The 14,889-nt window shown below is 38.9% G+C and overlaps 2 protein-coding genes across 2 annotated transcripts; one reads left to right on the plus strand and one right to left on the minus strand.

Annotated features, from left to right (window-relative positions):
- Positions 1-1,733: 1,733 nt before the first annotated feature.
- On the plus strand, positions 1,734-2,992 carry LOC105061024 (ethylene-responsive transcription factor 3). The gene has a single exon (XM_019845945.2). The coding sequence runs from the start codon at positions 1,987-1,989 to the stop codon at positions 2,656-2,658; it is 672 nt and encodes a 223-aa protein (XP_019701504.1). The 5' UTR covers positions 1,734-1,986; the 3' UTR covers positions 2,659-2,992.
- A 3,750-nt stretch (positions 2,993-6,742) lies between these two features.
- Positions 6,743-7,506, minus strand: LOC105061023 (non-specific lipid-transfer protein 1). The gene is made up of 2 exons (XM_010944934.4): positions 7,051-7,506; positions 6,743-6,885 (listed from the first exon to the last, which is right to left on the minus strand). Exons 1-2 carry the CDS (start codon positions 7,407-7,409, stop codon positions 6,876-6,878), a joined length of 369 nt encoding a protein of 122 aa, XP_010943236.1. The 5' UTR covers positions 7,410-7,506; the 3' UTR covers positions 6,743-6,875.
- Positions 7,507-14,889: the final 7,383 nt, after the last annotated feature.

Here is a 14,889-nt window from a genome sequence, read left to right on the forward strand (position 1 = left end):
TTTCCTTTCAACCATAATTTTTGAGACTTGTGTGATCGTAGTTATGTAGCTAGGTGGTCCTCCATCTTGGTGGTTGCATAGGTTGTAGGGATAGCTCATACTTAACTATTCTTCTCCTTCTTCTTTTCTCTCCCCTCCCCTTGTTCTGTGATAATGATAGATAAAAAAATATAAGAGGATAAGTTGTATAATTGGAGATAACCATCTCCAAATATCATTAACATTCAAAACCATACTGAAGGTGGAATTTGAACTCAAGTCGTTCGATCCAACCACCCAAAACTTTACTAGCTTGATGAATCATCACTTTAACATACTTATAATCTTTTAGACATCATGGATCTCAGCATGTATATATTACTTCTTATTCATTCACAAGTATTTATTGAAGGAAGAGTATCAAATAATTGAAAGGCATTGCAAGTATTTTTAGGCTATATGCATTTTTGGATAATAATTTTGAATTATCATTTAAAACTGCATAGCTATCATGTAATAAAATGATCCACTTTAAATAATAATTGAAACTGATAAAAGCATATTATTTCGATGATGATCATAACCATGTTCATGCCATTAAAATTTCCAGAATGTTGCCACGAGCATGACAACAACAATAATAATAAAAATAATAATAATATGGAATGTCATTATGGTAAGATTTCCTCTAAAGATTGGTACGAGTGACTGGTCAAATCGTCTCTCTCAAATTCAATGCTCAAATTCCAAAATGTATTTCCTTGAGTACATGGCATGGGTAACTCTCATATCGAGCTCGTCATGATTGTTTGTGCCACCATTGTTTTCTTCAAGTTTTCTTTCTACCTAAGAAAATAACCACAAGCGAATGGCATCACACAATGAGCCCAGAAGGATGTTGCACCAACCCCTGACATATATATTCCTACGATCATTACAGCCAATCTTAGGTTAATGGAAACCAAACATTTAAAAGAAATGCTTGACTCCAAGATAAATCATATTGATTTGTAAAATGATCCATTATCACACATCATGACAAAATCTACATCATGATCCCAACCAATCTTAGGTTGACGGAGATTGAACATCAAGAAATGCTCGAATCCATGGTAAATCATGTTTGAGTGGTAAAATCAAGTTAAGCAGTAGTTGCACTTTTTCTACTAAATACCAGGGTAGAGGGCGATGAATTTGAAATCTCGTGGATAAAAATTTAGACGCCCATGGCTCGCGTCACTTCTCCTACCAGATTACCAGCATGATCTCACAACATCAAGAAAGAGACAAGTTTCTGCTCACATTGCCAGCAGATAAGATCACAGGATGCCCATCACAAGGCTCTTGTGCTATATTTATTTCATGTATGTAGTCATGTCGATGTACGCAGACGCTGATTTATTGACAGCATCATGCATACATTAACATACCCCTTGTTATACTCACCCGCGAGACACAATAGCAGCTCCCAGCCACCCACCCTCCCTCCGAGCCAACCAGTCCACACGCTGACGCCCGTCATCTCCGACGGAGACTCCACGGCGCGCTTCCAGGAGGTTTCTCGCCCTTTAACGCCGTTCTCATCCCAATCCCAATCTTACCACAATAATAATATAATAATATTATTAGAAAAAAAAAAAAACAACGCTACGTTTTGGCGGCAGGGGAAGGGGAAAAGAAAAAATGCGAGGGCGTTTTGGTCAATTTGGAGCGACCACAAAACTCGAAGAAAATTTTTAAAAGAAGGAAGGGAAAAGGAAAAGGCTAAGGGGTGGTAGAAGAAAGCAATCAAGTCGGTTTGTGGGGGCGAGAGTAAGCGAGCGAGAGAGAGAGAGAGAGAGAGAGAGGTGGAGAGGGATCAGGACTCCTGATCTCCTCTTAATATTTATCATTCTTCGAAGGAGAGGCCAGGAAGTGGACTCCATTCTTGTCGCCTAAATCTCTCTTCTCTCTCCCGTGCATTGCTCTCCCTTCCATCATCTATCTCGCCTTTCGTTCCTGTCGGCGATGAGAAAGGGGCGGGCAGCAGCGACCACGGCGACGGCGGTGGCGGCCGCGGGTGGAGCCGGATCGGTGAAGGAGGTGCGGTTCCGCGGCGTGAGGAAGCGGCCGTGGGGGCGGTTCGCGGCGGAGATCCGGGACCCCTGGAAGAAGGCTCGCGTCTGGCTCGGTACCTTCGACTCCGCCGAGGATGCCGCCCGCGCCTACGACACCGCCGCCCGTGCCCTCCGCGGCCCCAAGGCCAAGACCAACTTCCCCCTCGGCCCTGGCTCCTCCCTTCCCCCTGCCCTTCCTTTCCCCTCCTCCACTGCCGCCGCCGCTGCTGCCGGATTTCCCTTCCACCACCACCACAATCCAGACTCCCCTCCCGATCTTCTGCCGCCGCAGCGGCCGACGTCCAGCAGCCTGAGCAGCACCGTGGAGTCCTTCAGCGGGCCTCGGCTCTCGGCGCCGCCGCTCCCACTCCGGTCTAACTCCCACCTCCGGCGGCCGGCCAAGCCGCCGCCGCCCCCCCGCGTCCTCTCCGGCGACCAGGACTGCCACAGCGACTGCGGCTCCTCCTCCTCCGTCATCGACGATGGCGACATCGCCTCCGCCTGCCGGCAGCCGCTGCCGTTCGATCTGAACTTCCTCCCTCCCGCCGATGACGACTTCCACGCCACGGCTCTCCATCTCTGATGCTCGATCCCCGGCCGAGAAGGAAGAAAAAGAAAGAAAAGGAAAAAAAATAGAGCATGCTTCCTTTTCTTCTCTATCTCTTCTTCTCATAATTCCCTACAATCCTTTTTTTTTTTCTTTTTCTTTCCCTCTGATCATTTTGTATGGGGGTTTGGGACTTGGCTTTGGATAATGAAAGCTATTTAGATGGGTATAGGTTTCAGGATCGGATGGTGTTAAATCCGTTCTGGGGTTTGTCTCTGATCTCCTCCCTCCTCCTTTCTTCTTTGTAAAAAAAGGATATCTATCTAATTCGATGAATGAGAAAGAAAACTAAAACACCTATTTAAGTTTATTTTTTCCTCTTCCAACTTTCCTCCTCAGATCGTTACATGTTTTAGTTCAAATTCCACATATATTCGTTTGGATCTGATGTCTCTGTTAGCGGATTTCTTACTTTGTCAGATAAAAATCGAGTTTTTGAATCCCCGCAACATCAAAGTTGATGCATTGGATTCTCAAATCGAGATTTTTGGCCCCCTTGGGGAGATGGATTGGCCTATGAAGATAGAACGGCCAAAAGATTCTAACAGGGGCACCCCCAAACATACCCAGCTTTTGGCGTGCAAGAGACCGGAGAAAAAAAGAAAAGGGAAAAGCAAGCTTTTGGCATGGAAGAGACTAGAGAACGCATTGGGGAACTTGGGCTGTTTCGAAGCTAGTTCCGAATTCTTGATCCTGTTCTTTCCAGTTTGAGTAGCATCAAAGCTATTAGCTCCAACAACGTTAAATCTAGAGATTTTTGTTGCTTCTGGATTCCTGGTTGTACCACAAAATATATGCTCAAATGTACAGCAACGTAGATCAGAAACTTCATCAGAAAAAGGTCACCAAGTACTATGAGTGTAGGAAATGATGATGATCACGGGTTTACTTTGATTGCAATATGCCCTTCCACATGTTTTGTAGGAATTATAGGGTCTATTTTCGTTTTTTTTTTTCATTTTTTTTATCTTTCTTTTGGGATTCAGTATTAAAAGGCTTCAAGGTTGAACACATGCATTTTGATCCATATCTTATCCAGATCTAGGAGTTCACTAGGCTTTTCTGATAGATTTATTTTTCTTATAATAGTAAGCAACCATGGACTCATCTGTTAAGGGTTGGGTAATTTTGTTTGATTGCTGATGCTGAAGTACTAACAGGGGTTCATATTTCAGATCATCACAAATTGTTGACAGGCAACTGTTCTGATTAATATTTGGCTCCAATTAGGTATTTTACTTCAGATTATTTTTTTACCTACTGCTAGTTGACACTCTTGCAGTATTGTTTAGTTTAGAATGCCATTTTTTTTTTTCATAATTAAACCTGCTTCTTCCCCTCCTATTCGTTACATCCCTAGTCTAGTGTTCCGTTCTGCAGTTCTATCGAAGCCTTGGCACAGAGTTCACACTAGGTTGCTTGGATTGGGAATTTGATCCACTTCACGGAAGGTTAATGTGAGGTTGAGAAATTTTTTCATAATTAAACCCATTTTTATCCTGCTTATTGACATGCCAAGACTAGGCCCAGCTAATATTTGTTAATAGGTTAGCTCTCAGATTTCCGTTCTGCAATTCTATCGATGCCTTGGCTCTAAAAGTTCATAGTAGTTGCTTGTATTGAGAATTTGATCCAGTTCCTGGAAGGTTAATGTGAGGTTGAGTGTTTGTAAAAATATTCAAGAACTTCAATCAGTCAAACTTATTTTGGCAGCAAAATTTGTAATAACCTTGGCCAGAAAAGGTCTAGCCATGGGACTCTATTCTCTTTAAGAACCATATTTGAAGATTCAAATTGTAGTCTATTGCGAGAATGATGTATAACTTCAATTTGCCCACGAAAAAAACAAATATAGTTGCAAAAATTTGCATCCTCCTTTTTAAGTGGTTGTCTACCGGGGTATCACATATCAAGGCAGACTTGAGAGTCCTATGAGAGGCCTCCCCATCCTCACTGATGAAGTAATTTCGTGGAATAGCATTCCTGAAGTCTTACCAATTTCATCGTACAAGTAAGACTAACATTAATACAATATGTTATTTTATGTAAAACCATTTTTCTTTTTGGTAAAATGTACGACATTTTTCGAGTCCTGACAGCTTGAGTAACAATCCGGTGATCATCTAATCAAGACCAAGATCTCCATTAGTGGATTGGATGTCCAATAAAAAGACCATGACCACTATTTATGCTTTGGATTCTCTCCCCATTCTCCACTTTCAACATGGCATGGCAATCGATGCCTCGTGAGCATAGACATGCGCAGAACTTTTACCCGAAACTCATCCATCTCCCGTACATTTCAAGCATGGGAGAGCAGCAATTGGATCGGTAACAATGAATCAGTAAGAAGGGCAACATATATATGCATGCCCACTAATACGTCTGTGTAGTTTATAAGACGTTGGAGCAGGAGATGGAAGACGTTACGGAAATCAAATCAGAAAGGAGTCCGCACATTTCTTAAAACATACAAGTAGGAGATCGAAGAGACTGTAGAAATCAAAGCAGAAAAGGTTTTGAGGCAGATATTGGTGGAAACATCATTTCAACTTTCAAGTGAGTATTGGAAATGGCTCCGCAGAGTTTCTCTTGGAGACCTTGAAGTCATGACTCATGAGTTGCAATATATAAACATACATACATATGTATGTATGTATATTTGTATGTACACACACATAAAATCTCGTTCTAATCTTTCCTTGTTAGCTGCAATCTGTTCTTGTCGTTAGTGATATGAATTAGGACCAAGATCACCTAAGCACATGCAGTGCAGTGATTGCTCTCATGGCAGAAGGAATTGAAATTTTCAGTTCTTTGATTGGCCAAAGCATATGAGCTAGTTTTCCATAATATTTTAGTGGATTAAAATAAATGGCATCCAAATGCAATATTCCATGATCATTTGGTGAACACTTGGAGGAAGGAGGAAAACTGTGTGAGATTCCATTCAGGCTCCAATTTTGTCTCTCTAACCCCAGTTGGCAGGACAATATTGCTTGATAGTTATGGTTGCTAACATGGCAAGGTCTTGGACGGTACAAGGTATATCATAATTTGGTCTCAAAGCCCATTAAAGGAATGACTTGTTAATAGAGCACAACCACCCTCCTATAAAGTTCTCTGAACCAATTATTATTGTTATTATCAAGGAGAGTTCTAATCATGTGTCATAGATTCAAATCGTTAGGCCACACTGTGTACTCACTCCCAAGGTTGGGAATGGGGTCCATAGTATTGGATCTTTTTCCCAGATCATTTGCCCAATGGTGAGTTTGTTAAATTGAAATCCCTTTGCATTGCGAATTGCGGAGTTTCAATGGGCCAGATGAAGCCCAGCTCAATTGTTAGCATCAGGATCTGAACTCAACCCGGCCTGAAGCTGGCCCAAAATGACGATAACAGCTTTGAACAGTTCTAAATCATCGTTTTTCTAATAAGAAAGTTTCTTTGAGCAACTTACCACCATAATTGTAGACACTGTAATTTCTGCAACAGCTAGGAATTACGTGGATTCTTAGCTGGTGGAAAGAAAATGGAAATGAGAAAGTAAGATGTTATTACGTCAATTATCAAAGAAAGAACATGAAGCATCCATGTCACGGAACATTTATTTTGAGGGTATAAGATCAGGCTGCGAAGGCTGCATGGATCCAAAATGTGCTGTGAGTGGCCTCCTGCTTGCACCGGAAACTAATATTTCCAATACACAGCGGTCCTACAGCACATCCTGGAGAAAATCGATTAAATTATCAAGCTCACCAACTCTCACGAAACGTAAACTCGGCAAAAATGAAATTGAGAATCGGACCAGCGAAACCACTGGTAGATGGAAGTATGGAACATCAATAGCTTCCCATGCGTTTCTTGTTTTACGATTTTACTCTCAATCCAGATCATGCAAAGATAAGTGGCATCCAATAAAAGCAGTTACGGAGCACTCTATATTAAACTCATTAATTATTCTACATATACTTGTCACAACCTTCACATGAACTATTCAATATCACATTAAGCCCAGAGGCCCAAAGGACCTTACAACAACACAAACACCCTGAAAACAAGTGCATCCCACTCAACGTAGCTTTAATATGTCTTCTTCTGCATATGTCCCCGGACTGCTCCTCCGAACGTTCATACATACGACGTTATTTTAAGAGCCATACATATATATTTTAGCAGTCATACTCCATTTATGTAATACTGCAAGCCCATAGACACAGAGAAAAACAAACCAAAGTTAGAGTAACAAAAATAACACACCATACATCTTGCGTACAGTCCAACTAAAAGCATGAAGACGGTGCCATTATGTGCTGTGTAAGAGTATTCGAATATTGGAAGATGGAAAGGGAATGACGTACGGACCGGGTGCAGTCCACGTCGGGACTGATGGGGATGTTGAGGTTAACCTTGCAGGCGGGGAGGAGGTGTCTCGCACGCTCGGGCTTCACCCCGAGGGACGGCTCTGTCTGCTTCAAGCACCGGCACAGCGCGCGGCGCTCCTCCACGGTGGTCGCCATCCGGTTGAGCTCCTTTGCACTATTGCAGCATTGTGGGCTTGGCTCCGCCTTGCCCGATCCAACGAGGTAGGACCCGCAAGGGATCAGCGCATTCACTGCGTCTCCACACGACACCGCCGTCCCCGTCGACGCCGCCGACACCACCACCACCAGCAGCACCGCCGCCACGGCCCACGCGGTGCACCTCACGCTGTTGCTGGCCATCGGTTTCTTCTCCTTCACTCTATTCCGTCTGCTGCTGCTATTTGGAGGCTTTGCTACTTGATTGGCGAGGTTGATGATGGAGAGTGTAGATACAAGAGTTGAGGTCACGGCGGTTGGCGTCGGCTCTTAATGCAACCATCCGTTAAATTTGGACGCTAGCTGAATTAGGGAGCGCAACGGATGGGGCATGGGTTGGGTCGGTCAACATCATCAATACCCATTTCTGTTTTATAATTAAAAACCTTATATTCATATCTCTTCCGTGATCCCAAGACTGATCCGAGCAGACAAAATCAATTGGGTCAGATTCAGTAAGAACGTACCAATATTTTAAAATAATCATAATTTTTTTTAAAAAAATTAGATTAAAATGATAACGATCCAAACCTATTTTAAATATTTTACCAAAAATTTATATTTATCTTGAAGTTTAAACAGGCTAAATAAAATTACCTCATCTAGATCTAATTGAGTGGGATATCTAATGGGCCAACTACAATTGCAATCCTATAAGTTGAATTTGGCACTCATGGCATGCTCATGTTGGCTGCTAAGTTGCGCCATAGTTGATTGATAGAACCATTGGGATGCTAGATTAGGTTATGGTTTATTGATCGAATCGTTGGGCCACTATATTAAGTTATGGTCAATAGATGAAACAGTTGGGCAGATCTATCATATTTTTTTTTTGTGAAATTTTTTTGTGCATCATGGACAGTGCAAAACCGCGTGCACTACCTACGATGATTGGCTCACATACGGAATCGGAAGAAATTTTTTTTTTTACATATCGCACCTCAGCCCCGTATGTGAGTCAATCATCTCTGACGATGCACGCGTTCTGCACCGCCCACGATATATAAAAAATTTTCTTCTTTTTTATGATGGATAGATGAAAGTCTATTATGGTGCTATTACGGAGGTCGATTTTATTGCCCTTCTGTTGCCTCTCTAATGAAAAACATAATGACACTGGCTCTTGATTTCTTAATGAAAATCTGATGAATAATATCATTAGCATTTAAAAATATAAATACCACAAAGAGTGTTCTGATTCAATTTAAGGGAAAAAGCAAAGCAAATCTTATGAAATTAAGAGAATTGATCCTTATGATGTCAATAAATTAAACATGAAACTATGTAATTTTGAGTATCTACTTGATCTATCAGTATATGCATGCATACATACATACATATATTATATATATAGGGAGAGAGAGACACACACACGCACAACTCATTAAATACTAGTCTTTTTTTTCTCCAAGAAAAAAAAAAAGAAAAACCTAGTAGCCGTTACCTACTTGCCGTTTTAGATTATACAACTATTTGCAAGATATCGGTGGTTGATTTCCTAATCCTATATTAGTATATTCCCCTTGTATTTGGAAGTACCATGGCAAGCCTGGGCTCCTTAGCTAACCAACAGGATAGAATGTATCGGATTTCATGATCGTTGATTCATCAACTGTTAGGATTGTAGCAGTTCCACAGCTGATATAGCGTTTTTAAAGTTTGATGATATTTACGAAATAGTACAATCAATCCTCTCAACACGCACTGTTTTTCTTCTTTTAGAAGAAGAATTCTGATATGGCATATAAATCACTTTCCTATCATTGATTAACATGTGGCAAGTAATTTTATAAAGATTTAAATTCTGAGAAGTTACACCTTTACTGTTAAGAGAAATCCAAAAATGGAAGAATTATTATAGCAGATTTAATCCAAAATAAAGAAATGAATTGATTGCTCATAAAGAAAAAGTTATGTCTCAATCTTTAATTTTTATAATGAATCCTTCCTCCATATCTATATAAATAGGGCCAAGGGACTCCAAAAAGGAGAGACTTTGAAAAGAAAAAACTCTCATAACTCAAAGTTCTCTTGGTGAGAGGCTCATAAGCCCTCATCCATCATATTCTTTTCTTTTCTTAGTGCAGATCCATAGGTCATTAAAAATCCAAGGAGGCTGACAAAATCAAGAAGGAAGGCCAAGGAAGAAATTTGAGAAAGCTGACAAGATTGAGAAAGAAATCCGAGAAGGCTAACAAACCTGATAAGATGAAGAAAGAAGGTCGAAGAAGCTGAGAAAGTCAAAAAAGCTGAAAAGATCGAGAAAATCAAGAAGACCAAGAAAACTGATCAGACTGAGAAAGCCAAGGAAGCTGATAAGGTCGAAAAGAAGATCGAAAAAATTGAGAAGATCGAGGAAGTCGAAAAAGCTGAGGTAGCTAACAAGGCTAGAAGGATAAGGTCGAGAAAAAAGATCGAGGAAGCCGAGAAAGCCAAGAAAATCGAAGAAGCTAATAAAGCTGAGAAGAAGACCGAGAAAGCTGAGAAGGTTAAAAAAGCTGAGGAAGCTGACAAGACCGAGAAAGAAGACCGAGGAAGCTAAGAAGGCTGAAAAAGCTAAGAAAGCTGACAAGGCTGAGAAAGAAGGCCGAATAAGTCGACCTCATCAGATTCTAAAAAAGCCCAAATGAGCCGATCAGAACAAGATAACATTATATATTATAAGGCTATATTATATTCTCTTTATTCCTATTCTTTCAAAGCCTGATTTGACTTAAGCATCGGAGGATCCGGTTGGAGCCAATCCGATGAGCTTTTTTATTCTTTTGGTGTACAGATCCACGACTCTAAGATAAATCGTATTTCATCACCACAGATCAAACAATGCCCTCCAGATGATCCTAATCAGGTGGGATTTTGGCGGCAATAGTTTGACGCATCAGGTAGGAAGGTTGAACCTTCAACCCTCCAACTTTCGACAATCATTCTTTCTCTTTATGCCTTCCTATTACAGGAATGACATTTCATGTAAAGTAATAAAAGATCCACCCCAGACCACATCGAGTTATAACGAACTCAGAGCTACCCAATTGAAGTTGATCGTGGCTAACTAACAAAAACCTTTATGAATCGCTATTCGGTTTGGTTGGACGAAAACTGACATAATGACACATACGAGTTCCAGCTCGGATGATTCGACTTGGTTGGCTGAACACCGACCTAATAAAAGATACGAGCTTCGATTTGGGATAATTCAATTTGGTCGAATGAGACTCAACTTAATGAAAGGTATGAGCTCCAACTCTGACTCTGGTCAACCGACTATAAAGGGGCTAACTCTTTGGGGACCCCACATGGTCGCATGCAGGCTAAAAATGATGACGACATTGACTTGACAAGATTTGTTACCGAGGTTTAATTTACGATCAACTTCGAATATTTCAACTTCTGATCTACTTCAAATATTTTGACATTGGATATTTCAACTTCCAATCTACTTCAAATATTCTTTGGATACTTCGACTTCTGATCTACTTCAGATATTTTGACTTTCGATCTATTTTGGATATTTCGACTTCAAATACTTCGACTTTCAATCTACTTTGGATATTTCAACTTCCAATCAACTTCGAATATTCTTCGGATACTTCGACTTTTAATCTACTCTGGATATTTTGGATATCTCGACTTCTTGTTGACTACTTTTTTCATCCAAAGCAGTGAAATTGCTTCGGACTTGAAAGTGGGGGGTATATGATATGACATATAAATCACTTTCCTATCATTGATTGATACATGGCAGGCAATTTTATAAAGATTGAATTCTAAGCAGTTACACCTTTGCTATTAAGAAAAATCAAAAAACGGAAGGATTACTATGGCAGATTTAATCCAAAATAAAAAAAGAATTGATTACTCATAAAGAAAAAGTTATGTCTCAATCTTTGATTTCTATAACGGATCTTTCTTCCACACCTATATAAATAGAGCCAAGGGACTCCAAAAGAAAGAGATTTTGAAAGAGAAAAAGCTCCCATAACTCAAAGCTCTCTTGGTGAGAGGCTCATAAGCCCTCATCCATCATATTCTTTTCTTTCTTTAGTGCAGATCCACAGGTCATCAAAAATCCAAAGAGGCTTACAAAGCCGAAAAAAAAGATCACGGAGAAAATCCGAAAAGGCTAACAAGGTCGAGAAGGAAGGTCGAGGAGAAAATTTGAGAAGACTAACAAAGCTGATAAGGTTGAGAAAGAAAGTCGAGGAAGCTGAGAAGGTTGAGAAAAAATGCTTAGGAAGCTGAGAAGATCGAGAAAATCGAGAAGCTCGAGGAAGCTGACAAGGCTGAGAAAATCGAGAAAGCTGACAAGATCGAAAAAGAAGATCAAAAAAATTGAGAAGACCGAGGAAGCTGATAAGACTGAAAAAGCTGAAGAAGCTGATAAGGTCGAGAAAGAAGACCGATGAAGCTGATAAGATCGAGAAAAAGGTCGAAGAAGCTGAGAAGGCTGAAAAAATCGAAGAAGCTGACAAAATAGAAAAAAAAGACCGAGTAGGTCGTCCTCATCAGACTTTGAAAAAACCCAAATGAGCCGACTAGAACAGAATAACATTATATATCATAATACTTTATTATATTCTCTTTATTTCTATTCTTCCAAAGTCCGATCTAACTTAAGCATCGGAGGATCCAATCGGAGCCAATCCGATAAGTTTTTTCATTCTTTTGGTATACAGATTCACGACTTTAAGGTAGATCGTATTTCACCTCCATGGATCAAACAATACCCTCCATATGGTCCTAACTGGATCGGATTTTGGCAACAATAGATTATATTGTATTTGCTGAAATTGTTAAATTGTAATGGAACGTTCTTTTCAAAAGATTTTGTTAATTATATATGTATGGTTATCCTTTTATTCTTTATAGGTCAAAAAGTTGTTACAAATATTCTCATTTTATTTAAATCTATCATAAATATACCACATAACATTTATACCAAAATAAAAAGAACGGATATCAACGGCTGGGACTAAGTCTAACTCGCACTTGATATTTTATAGATATTCATATATGGTATTGCTTGGCTAAGATGTATGTGACCATATTATAATCTTTTAGGGCCTGCTTAGAACCATCATCAGATATCTTGACATCCGACTGAAAGCGAGAAAGATGGTGGCGCAGAGGCTGAAGAAGCGTGTGGGGTTTTTTTTTTTGTACAAAGGAAGCGTGTAGGGTTGGGAGAGGAGTTTAATAAATTTGGACAGACAAGCATTATCTAGTTCCAGAACTTTATGAATAAAAAGAAATCACCTCTGAGGAAGAATAGTTATCCCCAAAATTTTTAGATGGGAGGATGCGGTGTGCTAATTTTTGATGGTTTTTCCTTCCCATATGTCTTCTTTGAGATAAAGCATCCATCAGACCATTATCTTGTATTTGGTTGGGATCATAAAAGAATCCATCACTATTTGATTCAAAATTTTTTTAAAAAAATAGATGAAAATAAGGGATTATCCATCTATCATGGTCGACTATTGGAAGGATACAAAGGAGAATAGATGGAGCGTGCGAGGGATGGAGTTTTACGTAGACATAATTATCCTTCATTAATTTTTTTTGACAAAATTCTAATGGTTCTTCACTTTTATTGCTAACTCTTTTAATTTTAGTATATAATTTTCATAATTATAAGCAAATAACTAGTCTTATCTTTTATTTTTCTATTTATATTTATTATTTTTAATTAACTGTGTATTAAATTAATTAACTACTTATATTATTTATATAGTTAATGCATATTTTGTATAATTATAAATTATAAAGATCATAAGTCTAAATTAAATATGTGTATAAAATTAATTAACTATTTATATTATTCATATAATTAGTATAATTTTATATAATTATAAATTATAAAGATCATAACTCTATATATTATCCTATTTTTTTAATATAAATAAGTATTTAGATTGATAATAATAATATTTTTTATTAAATAATAATTTAATAAAAATATCATACAAATATCATCCATCATTCTTTTTGTTTCTTCGAAGAAAAAATTATTCTGATCCATCATTTCATATTCCATCGTCTTTCTCATCTATCTTTTATATCAAACAGAAGATTAGAGAATACGTAAATGAAATCCAACATTACCGTCAACACCATTAGGACTTGTTTGAATGTCTAGACCTAAAATTCTATGAGATTTCTGGATTGAGCTGGGACAACCAATTAAGTTAGACTAGATTTGGTCTATATTTACAAAAAAATGGAAGACTATTGGAGTGGGTTGGCCTGAATTCCATAGGGAGGTCATTTTTCACCCTATGGGATTTGGACCAGCCCGCTATCATGATTTTTTGGATTTTTATAAATATAGTCTTAGTCCAATTTAATTTAGCTTGGTTGCCCTGAGCTCAACTCATGAATCTCATAAAATTTTGGGTCGAGACAGAAAAAGAATAGTTTTTTTTTTTTTTTTCCTCCTGAACGGAATGTTGAAAGGAAGATTGGTCTCAACAAGGAAAATTCAGAACGTTTACTTTTTCTAAAAGAAAGAGAGAGGAATGTATCCAATATTGTATATTTCATTCCAGGATTTCACGCTCCGAGCCTTCCAAGACTTCCTATTGCAATAAACTTTTCTCGTCTTGCTGCTACTCGTCTGTTGGACTTGGACCTATCATCCGTCGGATAAACCATTCTGGCATCCACTTGAACATATAATGCATGGTCCCTTGCGTATTGAGCTGAAAAGCTCGTAGCTTTTGGTACCAGAGATTATATCATCTAAAGACAATTAGGTTGGTATCATCCGAAGTTGGAGTTATACAAGTTGCTACTTACCGTCCGGCGTCCCACCTTTTCTTTTCTTTTTCTCTCTCTCTTTTCTTTTTTTTTTTTTTTTTTTTTCTTTTTTTTTCTTTTTTTTTCTTTAACAAATAGAGGAAGCCTCCCGAATGATCTAGGCCTTTGGCCGCTTGCCCCTAGCCCGGGTCCCTCTCCTATGAGACTTCACTAACACGGCAGTTTAGGAATTAGGATAGGCTGAAGCCCGGTCAGTAAAGGCGGGATCGTACTTAAATCCCCTGGCTCTTTCAACTTGGTTCTCACTAAAATTCTAAAGGAACAGGACGTTGAAAAGATCATTTTAATTACTTTCTCGACAGCAATTAGTAATCTCGGAAGGTTTACATTTTCAATTAATAGCTTCAGTCTCAATCTTCGGCAAGAGATATGGGAGTCATTTTCCAGAATTTGGAGAAAATTGATGACAAAGAACAGACCAGAGATCTACAAACAAACAAAATCTTTGAGGAAAAATATCTAGTCCCTATGACAACTACAGCCTAAAAAATCAACAAATCTTCATATCTTTCCACCAGTGCTGCGCTCACTCATCATTAGATACTCGGCCCCAAGCAGCCCCCTCTCCTGCAACCAAATAATACGACTAAGTAAGAGTCCATAACCATTGGTTACTAAGCCTCGTGTGCATGTTAAGCGGTATATACTTTTTTTATATTATGAAAGAATACGACCAAATAATACGACTAATTAAGAGTCTGGTCCCCATGTATATTATGAAATGCAACATAATGATAAGCGGTATTTTTTTTTTTTGAGGAAAATGATCACAAGGTATTGACGAAAAAGAAAAAGGACAAGAACAAGA

Source organism: Elaeis guineensis, chromosome 1 (assembly GCF_000442705.2).
Source record: "Elaeis guineensis isolate ETL-2024a chromosome 1, EG11, whole genome shotgun sequence".
Classification (NCBI taxonomy): domain Eukaryota; kingdom Viridiplantae; phylum Streptophyta; class Magnoliopsida; order Arecales; family Arecaceae; genus Elaeis; species Elaeis guineensis.

Excerpts from the sequence above, each read along its gene's own strand:
- LOC105061024 (XM_019845945.2), top strand. The coding sequence starts at position 1,987 with ATGAGAAAGGGGCGGGCAGCAGCGACCACGGCGACGGCGGTGGCGGCC.
- LOC105061023 (XM_010944934.4), bottom strand. The coding sequence starts at position 7,409 with ATGGCCAGCAACAGCGTGAGGTGCACCGCGTGGGCCGTGGCGGCGGTG.